This window comes from Microtus oregoni, unplaced genomic scaffold (genome assembly GCF_018167655.1).
Source record: "Microtus oregoni isolate MIOR12 unplaced genomic scaffold, Mior012 000067F_ref0000223, whole genome shotgun sequence".
Classification (NCBI taxonomy): domain Eukaryota; kingdom Metazoa; phylum Chordata; class Mammalia; order Rodentia; family Cricetidae; genus Microtus; species Microtus oregoni.
In genome coordinates this window covers 9,134,886-9,152,537 of record NW_024543974.1, presented here as the reverse complement: position 1 = coordinate 9,152,537, position 17,652 = coordinate 9,134,886, and the positions used below count along the sequence as shown (strand labels likewise).

The window sequence follows — 17,652 nt, the reverse complement described above, 5'->3', positions numbered from 1 at the left end:
GCCAATAAGAGGCTGAAACTAATGGGCCAGGCAGTGTTTAAATGAATACAATTTGTGTGTTGTTATTTTGGCTGTAAAGCTAACCATGTGGGAGCCGGGTGAGACAAAAGGCAGGCCTGCTCACCTCATCACTACAAAGCCTGCTCGCCTCATCACTACATACACTATTTTGCTTCATTTTTTTTTAAAGAATAGCACATGTTTGATGTGGGAGAGTCTTTTTTTTTGTGTGTTGATTTCATTGGTTAAATAAAGAAACTGCCTTGGCCCTTTAATAGGACAGAAAATTAGGTAGGCGGAGTAGACAGAACAGAATGCTGGGAGAAAGAAGCCGAGTCAGGCAGTCGCCATGATTCTCCTCTCCAAGACAGATGCAGGTTAAGATCTTTCCTGGTAAGTTACCACCTCGTGGTGCTACACAGATTATTAGAAATGGGTTAATCAAGATATGAGAGTTAGCCAATAAGAGGCTGGAACTAATGGGTCAGGCAGTGTTCAAAAGAATACCTAAAACTGGTATTCTTCTTCATCAATTAGCAATGAGAATCTTAAAATAATTTTCCTTCTAAAGTGATTTATGGAAATTTGTTTAGGCTATAATTAGAGAAATGAAATAGGAATTAAATCAACCTATTTCAGAATCAGTAATTTAAAATGAATTCAAATAAAATGAACATGTATTTTCAGTATGCCATATATGATCTCTTTTGGATTAATTATCCATCTGTAGAAATATCTGGTGAAGGTAATTGAATTACTTTTATAAATGGTGAACAGATGTTGTAGAGTGTTTTGTTAGTATTCAAGTTAGGTTAGGTGGTGATACAAATAGAAAGGACTCAAGATCTAAGTAACTGAACACATAATTTATTTATTACTCTTAAAAAGTCCATTGCAAGTTCATCAGTTTTCTAGGACAAAATCCTTCTAAAGTGTGACATAAAGGTTCAGCTTGTATCCTTCTTGGAAGTTGGCCTTTACTTTCAGTTATGGTGGAAGTTCAAGAAAGAGCTGAAATATTATGTTAGAATTCTTTCTGCTCAAGGATGGAATTAACACATCACTTCTGTTCTCAATTCCTATATTGTAAGCAGTCAGATGGGATGTCCTAACTACAGAGACCTGGGAAGTGAATGTGAGCACAGAGCTATAGGATAAACTATAAATGTTTTTGCCATATTCTACAAATAATTTAACTTTAAAAACATTTACTGAATACTCTTGAAAAAACTATACATGGATACAAAATACACATTAAATACAATAATTTTATAAGCAATATACATATAGATATATTTTAAGAGACAGTTGTATTTATGAAACTCCAAGATGATTTAACATGGCATTACTACACAATACTTCAAGAAGAAATTGAAAGAGTCCAATATTACCACTGCAACATTCTGTAGAGGTGACAAATCATTTATTTACTAGATGTTTTCTACAATGTTTCTTTTTATTCAAAGAATCTGAGATTCAGTCACCTATTTGAAATAAAAAAAAAATACTGAGCCTCTCTAATCATGCCAAAATACTTGTACAATGATATTATTAGTGTAACTTCTGTAATAAGTGTTGTTAAAACATAAACTTATAATTTACACTACTGTGATATAGAATGTAAAGTAAATATATTTTAACACATTTTTAACATTAGTTGTGAATATGACTCAACAACAGTCACAAGGCACCAGATCCTTAGTAATATATAGACACAAAAAAATAAATGATATCATCATTACATAAATTTAACTTCTATTACACTTCAGTACTAATGCTTAGGATAAGAAACATTTAATGAACATACATACAAATATTTTGGCAGTTGTTTATGTAACACAACACACAGCATACTAGAAATCTGGCACTCAACTTGCTTATAGCAAACCAGCTTCAATATGAAGGCATTACAATTTCTTAAAAACCTTCTTTTTACATACTAAATATTTTGGCACATGTGCAATTTAAGCAGACCAATGAGATAAAAGTAATATCCAAAATTTAAGAAATGAAAAGTTTGAACTTTATATCATAACCATGAATTATATTTAAAAAGATCACCACTTGTCATAAAGAATATCACTGGATAATTACAATGGCAGAATGAAGTGTGTAAAACATCATAATGTTTATTAATAAAAACAAAGAAACAAAGCCAAAGACAGTTTGCAATTATCCTCCTTCAAAAAAATAAGTTAATTCAAATCATTTAGTATTCTAATGTGAAATAGCATTTAGTACTAAAGAATGAATAGTGCTAAAGTGGAGCTAAATGTCATAGCTTTGGGGACTTTATTCTGTAAACTGCTTTCTTGTTCTCTTGATACAGTACACAACAACATTCAGTGTGTAAGAAATAAATGGCTGCTGCACTGGCAAAAATAGGATGTGTAAGGATTAAAGGCACACTTTTCAGCTAGCTAGAGTAGCAAACAAACCCCCTCCCACTCCCTGACATGAGCCCTTCCCCAATGTAAACAAAAACTTCTTGGGAAAAAAATAAACATCAACCAAACATATCTACAAAATTAAATTTTGAACAACAATGCTGTCTTATCTTCAAAATGTCCACTCTAATTGTCAGGATGTTTCTGTACTTTAAAGATAGGCAAAAATTACATACATCTGAAAAAAATACATATATTTGACTATACATTAAAGATATGCAAAAATTACATATGTTTAACACTAGATATGTTTTTGGTTAAAATTATTCATTATTGAAAATATATTAATTGAACTCCAAACATTTTAATACTAGTAAGACAACTGAGTTTTGGTTCCCAGAGGAGTAACTATTAGACATAAAGAGAGACATTAAACAAACAAAACCCTATATAGAAGCTGCAAGCAACAAATACCTTTACTGGCACAGTGGCATTTCTCTGGCAATTTAAAGTCCAGAATAACTCTATTAACACAGGAAATCTCATGCATTTTGGTAAATATGACCTAGATTTTCACAGTTGAAGTTTCTTTAGATTTTGTTTCATTTTAAATACGGAAAGCCTATTTGGTTTTCCTTTATGTTACACTGATTTGTGACTTGAACTAGACTTCTTCTTCTTCCTCTTCTTACTGTGTTTCTTGTGATGTTTCTTCTTTTTTTTCTTCATCTTTTCCATTTTTCTTTCTTGCTCATCATGTTTTCTTTTCTTTTTTGCCTGCATCTCCTCTTCATAATCTGAATCGAATGAAGATTCTGAAGAGGATGGTTCTTCTTCAGGACAAGCCTTCTTTCTTTTTTTGCTGTAGCTTTTGGTATATTTTTCTTTTTCAGTTTCATCCTTTGTCTTTTTCTTCTTTAGGGGAAGTTCCTTGCTTGGCGATTCTGATTCAGAAGTGGAGCTTTCTGATGATTTGTGGGAATGGTTCTTCTTTCTCTTTCTCTTTTTCCCTTGTTTCTTTGGCTCATCCTCAGAATCTGAAGAACTGCTTGATGAATCGGAGCTTGATGAAGAGGATGTATACCTACAAGATTTCTTCTTTTTCTTTTTCTTTTTTTCTTTTCTTTTGGATGAACTGACATTTCCACCTAATACTTTCTCTCTGCTTTTCTCAAGTTCTTTCTTCCAATTTTGATTCATTTTTTCTTCAAATTCAGCCAATGTCTTGGAGCCTTTCTTTTTATTCTCTAATTGTTTCTTTACTTCTTCCCAGGTGGGTCTTGGTCGATTCAGATAATCTTGTATAGTTGGGCATGCAGATTGACTTGTACCCCTCCATCTGGCCATTGCTATAGGATTCATATATGCCACTCGATTATCACGTTTCCCCATGGCACCAGGTGGTTCTCAGAGCAGACTACCAGTTGGCAAAGAGAAGAATGTTAGGCCCACTTCTCAAGTTCTTCATCTGCTACTTTACCGAGGAGTCTCCATTCTGTTATAGAAGCAGATCAAACCATTATGGAACACCTTTAAGACATAATGATATATAAGAATAACTGTTACTTTAATAGTCATCATGGAAGAGGAGGGAAAATTGCATAAATATATGGAAGAGCAGGAACACGATGCAGGTTGCCCCTCTGTATTCTGTGAATATGTTTTGTTACCATTAGTATTAACAGAAGCTGCTTCAGCATGTGGCAGGGCAGAATATAGCCAGGTGGTAAAACTAAAGTAAATGCAGGGAGAAAGAGTGAGGAATTATGCAGATACTATGTAGTTTTCCAAGAAGCAAGATGTGAAGTAACAAAACACAGCCTCATGGTAAAATATAAAATAATAGAAAAGGGTTAATTTAAGATGTAAGAGCTAGATAGGAATATGTATAAACCATTGGTCAAACAGTATTATAATTAATATAGTTTTTGTATGATTATTTGGGTCTGGGTGACCAGGAAAAACAAGCACAGTCTCTGTTTATAAGAACAGAGCAAAACAGTGCTTTACAAATTTTCTAAAACCGCTACACTCATGAACTCATAGTAGCTGTGGTTGCCTGGAAAAGATCAAGTATTCAATATTTTTCCATAGAGCTGGGACAAGCTCCAATTCTACATCTAACATAGGAGAAATAAACAGTAGATGGATTCTGGAACGAGAATGCCATCTTTTGCGAATGTGACTCCTGGTAGGTTGACCATGCTTTAGTGGATTACTCCATACCCATGAGCACATGAGCAACACGAATTAAGAGTCAGAGGATTATTTTTTATTTATTTATTTATTAAAGATTTCTGCCTCCTCCCCGCCACCTCCTCCCATTTCCCTCCCCCTCCCCCAATCAAGTCCCCCTCCCTCATCAGCCCGAAGAGCAATCAGGGTTCTTTGCCCTGTGGGAAGTCCAATGACCACCCACATCCATCCAGGTCTAGTAAGGTGAGCAACCAAAGAGGATTATTTTAAAAAGAAGACTCTAAGTTTGTGGGTGGGGATGGAATGGTTGATCTAGGAGATATTAAAGGGTAAGAAGGGATAAATATGATCAAATTACATTTTCTCATTTATAAACACAGGAATTGATACATGGATTGGCCATGTGAAAGGAACATTCAGAACGAGGTTCCCAGAGACAGTCCATTTTATTTTGGTACAGTATCTCATTATGATGTCCTTGGTAGCCTGGAAATCCTATCTCAAATAGGTTTGCCTGAAATTCACAGAAATTTGCCTGTCACTGCCTCCAAAGTGCTGGAATAAAAGGTATGTGCCACCATGCTCAATAAGAGTTAGTCATTTATGTACAGAAATCTGTAGAATAAAAACATTTATTTTGGATGAAGTAATAAAGGACATGTCAAGAAAGGGAAACTGTATGTGAAAAATTACTGGGATTACAAAGCTTACCATAAAATTACCTATGACCTAGGCAAAGAGATGTTGATATGAGTGAGAGATATGGTTTCCCAAGCAGTCAGAAGCTTGGGAAGTCCTTCTGACTCTTAAAAATCTTTGTTCTAACTCAAGTGGTGTTGATTCATGCTTTTAATCCCAGCATTCAGGGAGGTAGATCTCTGTTCTAGCCTGGTCTACAGAGTGAGTTCTAGGACAGCCAGAGATATACAGAGAAACCCAGTCTCAAAAAAAAAAATCTTTGTTCTATAATTGAAAAAAAAAAAACACTGAAACCTTTTAAAGCAGAAGATAAAGATTATCAGACACATAATAAGTTTTTCCATTACTCACTTTCTTCACTTCTGATCTATTAAACAATCTATACCTACCCAACACAATATGGACTGTATAGACTTAAAGCATTCAACTGCTTTTCTAATTCACAGCCCCAAAGTCCATATACCTTCAAACCAAAAACATGGTCTGGTCTATCACAGGAATACCCAAGTCCCTAGTACCAGCTTCTGGTTTAGTCAGGGTTTCTATTATTGTAAAGAGACACCGAAATGACTGTAATTCTTATAAATTAAAACAATTAATTTGGGTGGCTCACTTACAGTTCGAAAGATTAGTTCATTATCATTATGAAGGGAAACAAAACAACATGGAGACAGACATGATGCTAGAGTTGAGAGTCCTTACTTCTTGGTGCAAAAGCAAGAAGGAGTAAACTGTCTTATTGGGCATGGCTTGGACATACATGGGACATCAAAGCTCACCTCCACAGTGACACACTTTCTCCAACAAAACCATACCTACTCCAACAAGGCAGCCTTCCCTAATGGTGTCACTCCCTTTGGGGATCAGTTTTTAAAACCACTATAGTAAGTAACACATAAAAAAAGAAATAATTTCACTTAGAACATCAATTCTCATTACTGTGTAATATTTAGCTTCAGTGATAAGCAAGTACTCTTTACCTTTAAATATTCAAATAATTCTAAAGAATCTCAAACAAGAATATTAAGTGCAAGAGATGATCAAGGAAATTTACATATAAAAGTATATATTTAACTCTTCTTTTACGATACAAGGATAAACCTCTAATGAAATTCTATTATTAAAAAATAATATAGTTAAGTTCATTTACATGTTTGTGTCCCTTTAATGTCAGTGAATTAATTGATCATGTTTATGATTTTATTTTTAAATTCTGTGTCCTGGAGTTCTTCTAGTTAATTGTCAATGGTGAATATTTCTATGGAACTAGTAATTTTGAAGGTGACATAGTTTCTTGATTTTTTTTTGTAACATGTGAAGGGACCTGGGAATGTGGACTTCTTTTGTTGGTTATGGGTCTGATATGATTCTAGTCTGCCTCTATTAACTGAAAGTTTGTTTCTGTCAAAGCTTGGTTGATTTTATACTTGACCTGAGGTCCCTTGAATATTTCATGTTTTATTTAACTTGGAAAAATGGGTAACCAAGAAAACATGTGAGTCTGACGATTGACTAGATCTCTCTGGGCTGGACACTTGAGCATATTTACAGGATGTTTAGAACAAAGCTTCTTTATAGAGTAGCACAAATGACTGTTGGATCACAAAGTTTAAATTGTATTGCTTTTAAATGATCAGGTTCTTTTTTTGGAGGGGGGAGAGGTTCAAGAGAGAATTTCTCTGTGTGTAGCCTCGGCTGTTCTCAAATTCATTCTGTAGAGCAAGCAGGCTTGAACTCATAGAGGTCTGTGTATCCCTGCCTCCCAAATGCTTGGATTAAAGGAATGTGTCACCAAGACCAGGTTAGAATGATTAATTTTAAAAATTGTTGCTTGAGTTGCTCATTTGGGTTACATAAAACAATTATGCAGTGAATTTTTGTCTGGTGATTAAGAGAAATTTTCCAATATTTCAAAAAATGACTCAAAATATATTTCTACTGTGGAATCCATTTTCTGCATTGATAAATATAATATCAAAATACCAATGAACACTGAAAAATGTCAATTACATTCTATGTCCTAATATTAAACAGTCAAATAACATACTGCTTTTCCTGCAAAAATAAACAGACATATCTCATTAATAAATAGATTTCCTTTCAACTGAATAGATAAAAAATATATACATATAAAAGCTTTTTAAGTATAATTTCCTTGTGATTCATGGTTAGTAAATGTTTCCTTTATATATCTACTTTATACAGCTATATCAGGTCATGTAAAAACAACTGTAAATGTAAAAAAAAAGAATCACAAGTGGAAAACTTTTGAAAAAACATAATTTAGAGAAAATGAAACATAACTAGCTTTATAAAAGTAGGTAAGATAGGGCATAACATTGGAAAAAAATACAGAAAAGCAACAGACATGGTACACACCTATAATTCTAGTATATGAGAGGTGGAGACATGGCAATTTAAGAGTTTTAGAGAAGTCTGCATTATACTGGGAGTTCAAGTCTATGCTGGTATTTCATGAGAACTTGTCAGAAAAAGGAAAATATAAATACTCGATTTCATAGTAAGAGAACACTCCCTGAAGGTTTATAAAGGAGGGAAGCAATAAACAGTTCTTCCTACCCAACTATGATACCAAAAGTGGCATTGCATAATAACATTAAAGTTATAGTAATGGCACACATACCTTCTGGGTAGTCTACAGTTCTCTAATTGGAATTTAAAAGTGCTCAAAAAGAGGGAAATTATGTTCAGTACTGGAAACCTAGCCAATTACCCAGGACTATTGGTCATTGATCTTGGAGAAGAACCTAACACTGTCACTTTGTGAAATCAGCATAATCTGAAATATGTTCTAAATATGTGTCATTTTACTCACATATAAAGTACAGAAAACCACAACCAACCAAAATATATAGTTGTAAATCCCAGTGCCAACTATATATCTACAACACAGTTCCTATACATAGGCTCCAGTATCATTGTTGAAGAGACGACAGAAAAATTATAGGAGCCAAAGAATCAGTCTGTGAGTCTGTGTCTCCTAGGAATGCCATAAGCTATGCCCATAAATTCTCACTAACATGACTTCCTAAATAAAAGTTGAAGAAGGACAATAATAATAGATATTTTAAAGTAAGTTGGGGCAATCCCATGAGGCCCCAAAACAAAACAAGGGACTGCAAGCAATTAAGGAATGCTGAGAAGTAAAGAAATAGTCTTTCCCTTTAAAGAGCTCACCAACTAATTATTCAATATCAAAGGGTAAGTCCTGAAAATATATACATATGAGAGGCAATATTCATAATGAGAATGTTGTGTTTATACATTTAGGAATATATATATATACACACACACACAGACATATATAAGTATTACGTCATGCTATATTATATAACCCTAAATGTATATATAATATGTTATGTGTGTGTATGGGTAATAATAGTTAAAAAAATAAGAAACCATGAATTAATTAATTAATTAATTAATTTATTTATTTATTTTGGTTTTTCGAGACAGGGTTTCTCTGTAGCTTTGGTGCCTGGTGCCTGGTGCCTGGTGCCTGTCCCGGAACTAGCTCTTGTAGACCAGGCTGGCCTCGAACTCCCAGAGATCTGCCTGCCTCTGCCTCCCAAGTGCTGAGATTAAAGGCATGTGCCACCACCGTGAATTTGAGAGAGAGTAAGGGGGAGTGCATAGGAAGGTTTCAAGGAAGGAGAGGGAAGAGGGGATTGATGTAATTACATTATAATGCTCAATGCTGACCCCTAGTTTTGTTTCTAAGCTCTCGGTTAGTTGGGGCTTTTATTTTTTTTCTGTCCCTACATTTTCTTTTGCTCCCGTTTATCTCTCTGATTAGGAACTCTGAATTGTGACTTTGTTCATCATGGTAATCCTACATAAGGGCTGACCACCCAGGAGGTATAACCAATAAAGTAGCTTCTGAACAGGTCCTTTACACCTGCAGACACTGTCTGAGCATATGTCTGTGGCCCAACAAACTGCAGAAATCCCTCACTATAAGCAACACACTTAGTCTGAGAACATTACTCTCCCCTTCCCTTCTGTGATCGTCCTTATATGGGCTCCCTCAAAGCATGACAACAGCTGATTATTTTTGCCTGGGTACTCTCTCTGGGATTTTCTGAAGGCTCTCTTGCCTTAAGGGTAGTCCCAACTGGTATGGGAGGTCCTTCTGTATATGTGCTGCTTTTATTGGTTAATGAATAAAGAAATTGCCATGGCCTGTTGATAGGGCAGAACTTAGGTAGGCAGGGAAAACTAAACTGAATGCTGGGAAAAAGAAGGGCAAAGTCAGAGAGAAGCCATGAAGCTGCTGCCAGAGACAGATACACTGAATCTTTTCTGGTAGGCCACAAACTCTGGTGACACAAAGATTAATGGAGATGGGTTAATTAAGATATAGATTTAGCCAATAAAAAGTTAGAGCTAATGGGCCAAGCAGTGATTTTAATTTCATAGTTTCTATGTGATTATTTTGGTTCTGGGTGGCTGGGATGAACAAGCAGTCCTCCTCCAATGGCCAACCACTCCTCAAAGTATACACTGTTGGACTTCCTCTCCTAGTCTCTATTCTCAAGTGATCCAGTTACATGACCACCTATTAAAGAACCATTAGGACAGTGACTGGTCTCTTGATTCACAGAAGGACTTTGGCAGTTTGACTGTGATTGAATCCCCTTTCCCTTTTGGGATCTCAACATTCAAATGACTACTTCCACTAGCTTGAATCTGGATCTGAGTGTAGGGACCAAGATGCAGTTGTTGCCACTCACCCTGTGTCTTCTGGCCTCTTTCATCTTTGCTGCCCCTCCTCACAAGCTACTCCTGTGGCCCATTATGAATAGTGCCCCTTCCCCAGAGGGGAAGCTTTTACCTGATTTACCCTTGCCCAGTTGTAAACATTTAACTAGAACTTGTACCACATGTACCCCATTGACCCTGTTGGAACTTTTGAATAAGGCAAGCGTAAAGCATAGAAGATTGGTTCCCAATGTGATGTAGGTGGGTTTTCTTTCTATGTGTTATTTTATTGGTTAATAAAGAAACTGCCTTGGCCCTTTGATAGGACAGAAAATTTGGTAGGCAGAGTAAACAGAACAGTATGCTGGGTAGAAGGAAGTGAGGTCAGACGCAAGGGAGCCAACCGCCAGGTCAGACATGCTGAATCTTTCCCGGTAAGCCATCACCTCGTGGTGCTACACAGATTACTAAATATGGGTTAAAGCAATATGTGAGAATTAGCCAATAAGAAACTGAAACTAATGGGCCAGGCAGTGTTTAAAATAATACAATTTGTGTGTTGTTATTTTGGGGGCTAAGCTAGCCAGGCAGCCGGAAGCCGGGTGGCAGGAACGCAGCCCACTGCTCCTTCTACACCAATGCACTTTGGCAGATATATGTCACTCATTATGCCCCCATTTGACAAGCTTAAATATAACATGTAATTTTTGACACCCATTCCTCTTTTCTTTATGCTTTGGCCCAAACAGAGGAGAAGGCTATACAAGCTATCAAGGCACCAAAGAAAGCCATGTTGGTTATGGGGGTACCCTGGGCAATAAAAACTGACAATGGTTCAGTTTATACCTCTCAAAGCTTTATGGACTTCTTACAGAACTTCAAAATCAAACAATCAACAGGTATTACATATAATCCCCTAGGTCTGGCTATATGGAAAGAATAAAGACCTCCTTAAAAGGATAAATGGACAAAATCTCCTCAAAAAATAAAAAAAAAAGGATCCTCACCAAGCCTTGGTGGAGGCTGTCTTCAAAAGCAAAATTTCTTGGCCTCTGATGAAAAGGGCCTTAACCCTGTTTATAAACACTGGGCTTCCCTCCCTAGGGAAACTCCACTCCCACTTGTAAGATGGAGGGATCCCTTACCCACCCACCCCTATAGAAATCCTGCTCAGGTCAATAATCCCATGTTTGGCAATTGGTCCCTCTGTGGAAATGATGCGTGCATAGATTTAAACACCTCCTATTTTTTTTTGAGGAGGCAATTATCATAATGGAACCATTAAGGGCAATAAATCATTTGAGGACTCAATCCAAACAATACCAAAAACAAATTTTACTTTCAACAGATGCCCATCTATGTCAAAAACCCCTTCTACCTTTTACTAACCAATGCTAGTACATCAAATGTAAACTGCACAAGCCACTGCATGCTGGATGCCCATTGGAATCCTAAAGAAGCTTCTCATGCAGTCTTGGTATGTATTCCTTGCATTCTTATGGATGCCTATTGCCAAAGTTATCTGTTATTATAAGACAGAGCTTATGAGTCCCACTAGAATAAAGAGAGACTTTGAAATAACTACAGAAAACACTGCAGTGATCTTGCTTGCAGTAGCTACGACCTCTTATTCAAACAGGAACCATGGCCAATGCCTTAAACATGGCCATAGAAAAATCAGCTGAAGTGTGCAGCACGAGACAGTTAATTGATGCTCACTTTCATATGGATATTATAAATTTACAGCAGCAAATTAAATTAGATAAAAATATAATACTATTGCATAAGGGCCAATTGTGATCCTCTATTTCAATCCCTTTGCTTAACTCCATATAGAGTTTCTAAGATGTCCTTGGCCTGACAGCAACTAAGATATAACTTATTACTTTTCAGTTTTGGCTGGTTCTCTTTTCATGATCACAATACATATAATCAAAGACCTTTATGGCTCACAGCAAACAATCTATGCCAAAAATTTCAACTAAATAGTCTTTCATCAGTATTTCAGATATACCACATTCTTTCTATCCTGGGCCTTTGCACATAGTGTTTCCTTCCACAATCATGACTTTAGAGAAGTCTTTTTATAACCCTGAAAACTGCCAGGCCTCATAGATATACTTTGATAGAATTTTATACATTTTATTTTATTGGTTTTTTTTTTTTTTTCATTTTCGTGACAGGGTTTCTCTGTAGCTTTTTTTGGTTCCTGTTCTGGAATTAGCTCTTCTAGACCAGGCTGGCCTCGAACTCACAGAGATCTGCCTGCCTCTTCTTCCTGAGTGCTGGGATTAAAGGTGTGCGCAACCACCGCCCGGCTATACATTTTATTTTAATACTCACAACATTTAACATTGAGAAGTAGTGTAAATATTCTTATTTTCCTTAACCAGATTATGTTTTCTTTTGTTGTTGAATTTCATTCACTTGTTAGTTTATTCATTTATTCCTCTTTTTACATCCTTACTTCTGTTTCCCCTCCCTGTCTTCCTCCAAGTCTCTTTCCTATCACCTCTCTGCTCCCAGCCCTCAATATACTCCTCATTTTTTTTTTATGTTTAGGAAACGGAAGGTTTCTGATGAGCATCAACAAAAAATGGCATATCAATTTGGAGTAAAACTAAGTACCTACCTGATTTTCAAGGCTGCACAAGGCAACCCAGTATGAGGAGCAACTTCAGCTGTTCATTTTAGCAATGACTTGATCACTATTATTCTTCTTTGCTTCATTATCAGCACCAAATAAAAGCACATCATTCCCTCTTATTCATTTACTTACCTAACTTGGAATCTGGATTGTTCACACTTCTTTCACCTCTCCAGATTACTCCTTTTAAATTCTTTTTCAGGTTCTTTCCCATTTAACATACATGAAAGAAATGAGATAGTTTGTTAAAATCCTTCTGGTAATTTGTTAATAAGATCTAAGTTATAGAAAGAAAACTTAAAATAACAAAAATTGCAACTAAAATTAATGAAGGGAAAAAGAAACATTCTTTTATTCAGCTAAAACCGCTGAATAACGTGGATAAGTATTTTCTCAGTATTAGTCATTTATTCAATTGTGTATGTTCTATGAGAAAAGCAATAGAAATTACTTTCCACTTTCATGTTTTTTACCCATACTTGTTTAGCTTCCCCTGGCCTCATAAAACTCCATCATCAATCACATAATTGTGCATATTAAATTTTTAGTGTTTTAAAATTAAGAAACTAATAAAATATTATAGCTATTATAATAGTTTTAATTAACATAAAATAGTTATGGATAATAATGGGTTTTCATTATTATATTTTCATGAAATCATTTTATGTATTTTGATTATGAATACAATCAAAATTCATATTCCATTGCACACTCTTGCCCCCTTCTACTCTCTCTCTTTTCCTTCCATTTCTCAAATACTTCCCTTCTATATTCAAGCCATTTTGGTTTTGTTACCCAGACAGTTTATTAAGGGTTATTTAAAGGAGTGTGGTTTAAGGGTCATTTATAAAATGGATAAGTTACCATGATATACACTACTACAGAAAAATTTTCATTTTCTCCTAGAAACTGTTAACTTCCTACAAGTTCTCAGGGGATGGGACTCTTGAGCCCCTCCCCTTCTGGATAGAATGTCAAAAGGCACAAACTTTTTCTTCTCATGTATAGTCAACTGCTGAGAATTTGAGAATGTCCTGCCATATCATGAGTAGAATGCAGTGATCCACACTAACACTACCTCCAGAATATTTATTCTGTCTCTCTTTTCTATTGAGTATTTGAGGAGTTGATATAAACTTTAATTTATGGAGTAAATTAATTTTCTATTTTCCATATTGTTCCTAAGTTTTAATGTACATATAATTTATTAACATAAAGATTTCTAGTAATAATAACACATCTAAGAATGAACCTCAAAATGTGGTTGAAGTATATATGTATCTTTAAGATTCTTTTCTGCCTAAAATATACCTTACAAAAAACTAAATGTTGAAGGGCATATAAAAAGTATTAAGTTGTGCATTAAAAAATTGAAAACATAAAGTCTTATTTTCTTGGCACTATTTTCATTTGAAAAATATGATATTTAAAGAAAATTATAACTAGGTAGCATATAAAAGTATTGTGATTACTATTTTCAAGCATTTAAAATGTATTTTAGTTTTAAAGCCACAAATTCCAATTGTAATGATATATATGACAAACTATTTACAATATAAAATGATGCCCCTTAGGGGTCTCAGTAACTTGTCAGTAATGGAAAAAAAGCCTAATACCGAACAATGGCTTTGAAAATAAATCTACTTTTCAAATAATGTTCACTGAACACCTGTTGTAGAGTCCTGTGGGACACTATAGATCTTAGAGTTCTGCATGATAACAGAAATCAGTAATCCAAGAGCACAGTGTGGAAACAGGAAGATTACCCACTTGATGGCAGCTTCATTCCCATAACTAGTTCTCCGCCCACCTATGTTATACTGAGAGTTCCAGACAGCAAGGACACTATGTTGAAATCATATTTAAAAAAAAAAAAACTAACACAAAACAAAGTATACATAATGAAACAGACTCTGCATGCTTATAAGCCTGAAAGTTATAGTTCCCTCTTCTATTTTCCCCAATCCTGGACTGTCTTTCACATATATACTCAATATAGAAAGATATATTTATTTAAGGAAGCTCAACATGATTTATTTATACCACATAAGCTTTAGAGACTGTAATAGAGACCTTGGGAAAAGCTGATTTTTATGTTATTCTTTTCCTGTAGTCTTAGCCACCAAGGAAGCTGAACCAGGAGGAATGTTTAACTTGTGAGGTGGAAACACAAGGAGACCCTGTTAGTAACAAACAAACAAAGAATGTTTCTTTTCAGTTTTAGTGGCAGTAGTAAGACTTGGTAATTTCATAAGAGGTATATCATATCATTTTATCGGATATCATAAAAGAGTAGAAGGTGGGGTAGAGCAGTGTGAACCAAAATTCCACATACTGGAGAAATTCAAGTGTTTAAAGAGCTCAGATACCCAAGGATAATAGAGATACCCATGGTGAGGTGAAGAGTTACAAGAGTAGAAGGAATGCTCCCTATGTGGGGGCAGGGATTTCAGAATCATGTGTGCTACAAAATGTATGACCTGAAGGATTGAGCAGAAGATTCTTCCCAGAAGTACAGGTTTATAAGGTGTGTGTGTGTGTGACATTCTGGAGGACAGATGTCTAGGAGAGCAAATATTTCTTGAGATGGAAAATTAATAATATGAGGAGATATCCAGGGGTTAGAGGAAGTGGGAATTTTGAGAGGAGGAATTTCCACAGGAGGGTGTTTAGGGTATTCTGGAGGCAGTGTGATCAAGGATTTCTAGCAGGATGTTTTAAGGGGTACAGTGCTTCAAAAGTGGAGGTAACAGTATTATGCAAGTGGATGAAACCATTTTCAAGTAGGTAGGTAGGGGAGATAGTGAAGCAGGAGCTGTACATTGTTAAGGATGTGAGGAGGGGAGCACAGGGTTTCAAGAAGTAGGTGATTAAAGAGGTGTTGTATGTCAGAGAGTAATGAAAGAAGCAGGAATCCAAAGGTTACATGGTCAGGTGTTTGTAAAGTGAAATTGGAAAGGTTGGAGTTGCCAGTGATGGATTTTTCTTAGAGAGGTATTAGAAGTCATTAATTGAGTTCCCAGAGATGGTAGACTTTGAGAGTTGAAGAGGTAGTACTTTTCCCCTAGCAGATCTTTGGCACCATCAATTCTTATTCACTTCTGCCAATAAGTAGGGAAGGTCTGTACATGCACAGCATTTTGGAAGAATTCCATCTAGGATACTATTATCATAGTGTAATTTTTGTTAAAATTTTAAAGAAAACAGAAAATAATATTCTCTCACATCAAATAGTCATTTTCTTGCTAACAAACAGCCAGGTGTTGCCACATGCATGATCATTCATGTAGACACACTGTGTGCTTCCTTCCATGGAGACACGTAGCTACAATCATATCAATATGTCAGTAGTAACCAGGATTATGAAGGTTAGTTCATGATAGCTAGCATGCTAAACTATGGTAGTATCAGCTTATAAGGAAAAAAATAGTATAATTCTGATGGAATCCTACTATTTTGAAGGCCAAAGCATGTGCATTATACTCAAGGTTACCATGAGCTACGTAATGAATTTCAACTCATCCTTGGCTGTATGTAAAGGTATATGTATGTTTGCATTTGTATACATGAAGAAATAGAGAGGGGAAGAGGTGGGGAGAGGAGAGGAAATTAGAAGAGAGGAAAGGAGGGCAGAGGAGAGAAGAGAGAAGATTCTGAACAGTACCAAAGACAATGAATTAACATGAATAATTCAGCATAATCCACAGTGATTCATTTGATTTTTGTTTTTCATTTCTCTAGTTTTTGTTTTTGGAATGCTTTTTTTTAACCAGTATCTTCTTATGCAGGTAGGCCAGCTGTGAACTTGTGAGGAGCCTCCTCTGTCAGCACTTCAGGGTTGGGATTATAGAACTGTCACCAAGTCTGCTCACTGTGATAATTTAGTCATCACATTATAGTCAGAAAAATCAACTAAATATGAATACTATGAATCATGATAAGTTGAAACCATACATCTTCTACATCCTGTTAACATCATATTAACACTGCTTTTCAGTCTAAGTATTTGTTTTCACTTCCTTTTCCTTCTCATGAGCAAGTTCCGTGAAGATCATTAATAAAACAGTCATTTCTTAAGGAAGCTCAAAAATCTCATATATCAGTGAACTTTCAGGGGCAGCAATATAGGTCATAAGAAAAGGACGTTTACTTCTACATTCTGTTATTTAAATACTACGTGCATGGTGTTTCTATCACTGAAGAGTATATTATAATCATTTTTTAGGTTTAAAAACCTTCATCACTGTTGATCACTGATTAGTGTTCAATTTGTAGATAGACCATTTTATTTAATTGGACTATTGATGTTACCAAAATTTTTAAATTTGAAAATGTTGTCTTTCTCCTTTGCATTAAACCTAATTTTATAGCTCTATCATTGAAAATTATTTTCATTCCATATGTTCTACCATAATGTTTCTTTTTATTTTCTTTCATCCTTTTTATTTTATCCTTAGATCTCCAAATACCTAGTCAGCTGTACCTAACATTTATCTATTTAAGCCTTGATTTTTATATCTTATGTCAATAGCAATGATGTATCAAGTTTACACATGATAGTGTTAACCTATTTTTATAATAGCTTTTTTGTTTCTCATGTTCTTTTTTAATATTTTTTTTTAAAATTATATTCAAAGCTATTCCTAAAGCAACTTTCATGTTTGTTTTATTTCTGTGCCTTCAAAGCAACCACTAAATTGCTAAATATATATGTTATCATTATATTAGTGTTAAGTGTTTATTTAAATGAATGATTTTCATTATTGTATTCAGTATCATGAATGCATGCCTTTTTATGAGCTTAACATTATAGTAGGTGGTATAAAGGAAGAAATGAATAAATAATAGCTGATCATATCTGTTACGCTTACAAGTCTAGCTATGGAAATTAAAACACATGAGTAAGGTTAAAAAAAGACTGCCATTCAAAAATATAATCTATGATTAAGAAAGAATCATAGATTCTAGAATCATAGATTGAAGGCGTAAGTCACAAACAAT

General features: G+C 35.1%; 1 protein-coding gene across 3 annotated transcripts in view; it reads right to left on the bottom strand.

The window, feature by feature from the left end:
- Positions 1–2,873: 2,873 nt before the first annotated feature.
- Positions 2,874–17,652, bottom strand: part of LOC121440465 (protein FAM133A-like) — a 30,089-nt gene continuing 15,310 nt past the window's right edge. For all 3 annotated transcript variants that reach the window (XM_041641233.1, XM_041641235.1, XM_041641234.1), the window contains exons 4-5: positions 12,784–12,856; positions 2,874–3,882 (exon numbers count right to left, since the gene is read on the bottom strand). In XM_041641233.1, coding sequence (XP_041497167.1) covers positions 3,030–3,779 — 750 coding nt within the window. In that variant the 5' untranslated portion in view covers positions 3,780–3,882; positions 12,784–12,856 and the 3' untranslated portion in view covers positions 2,874–3,029. The remainder of the gene's footprint in view (positions 3,883–12,783; positions 12,857–17,652) is intronic.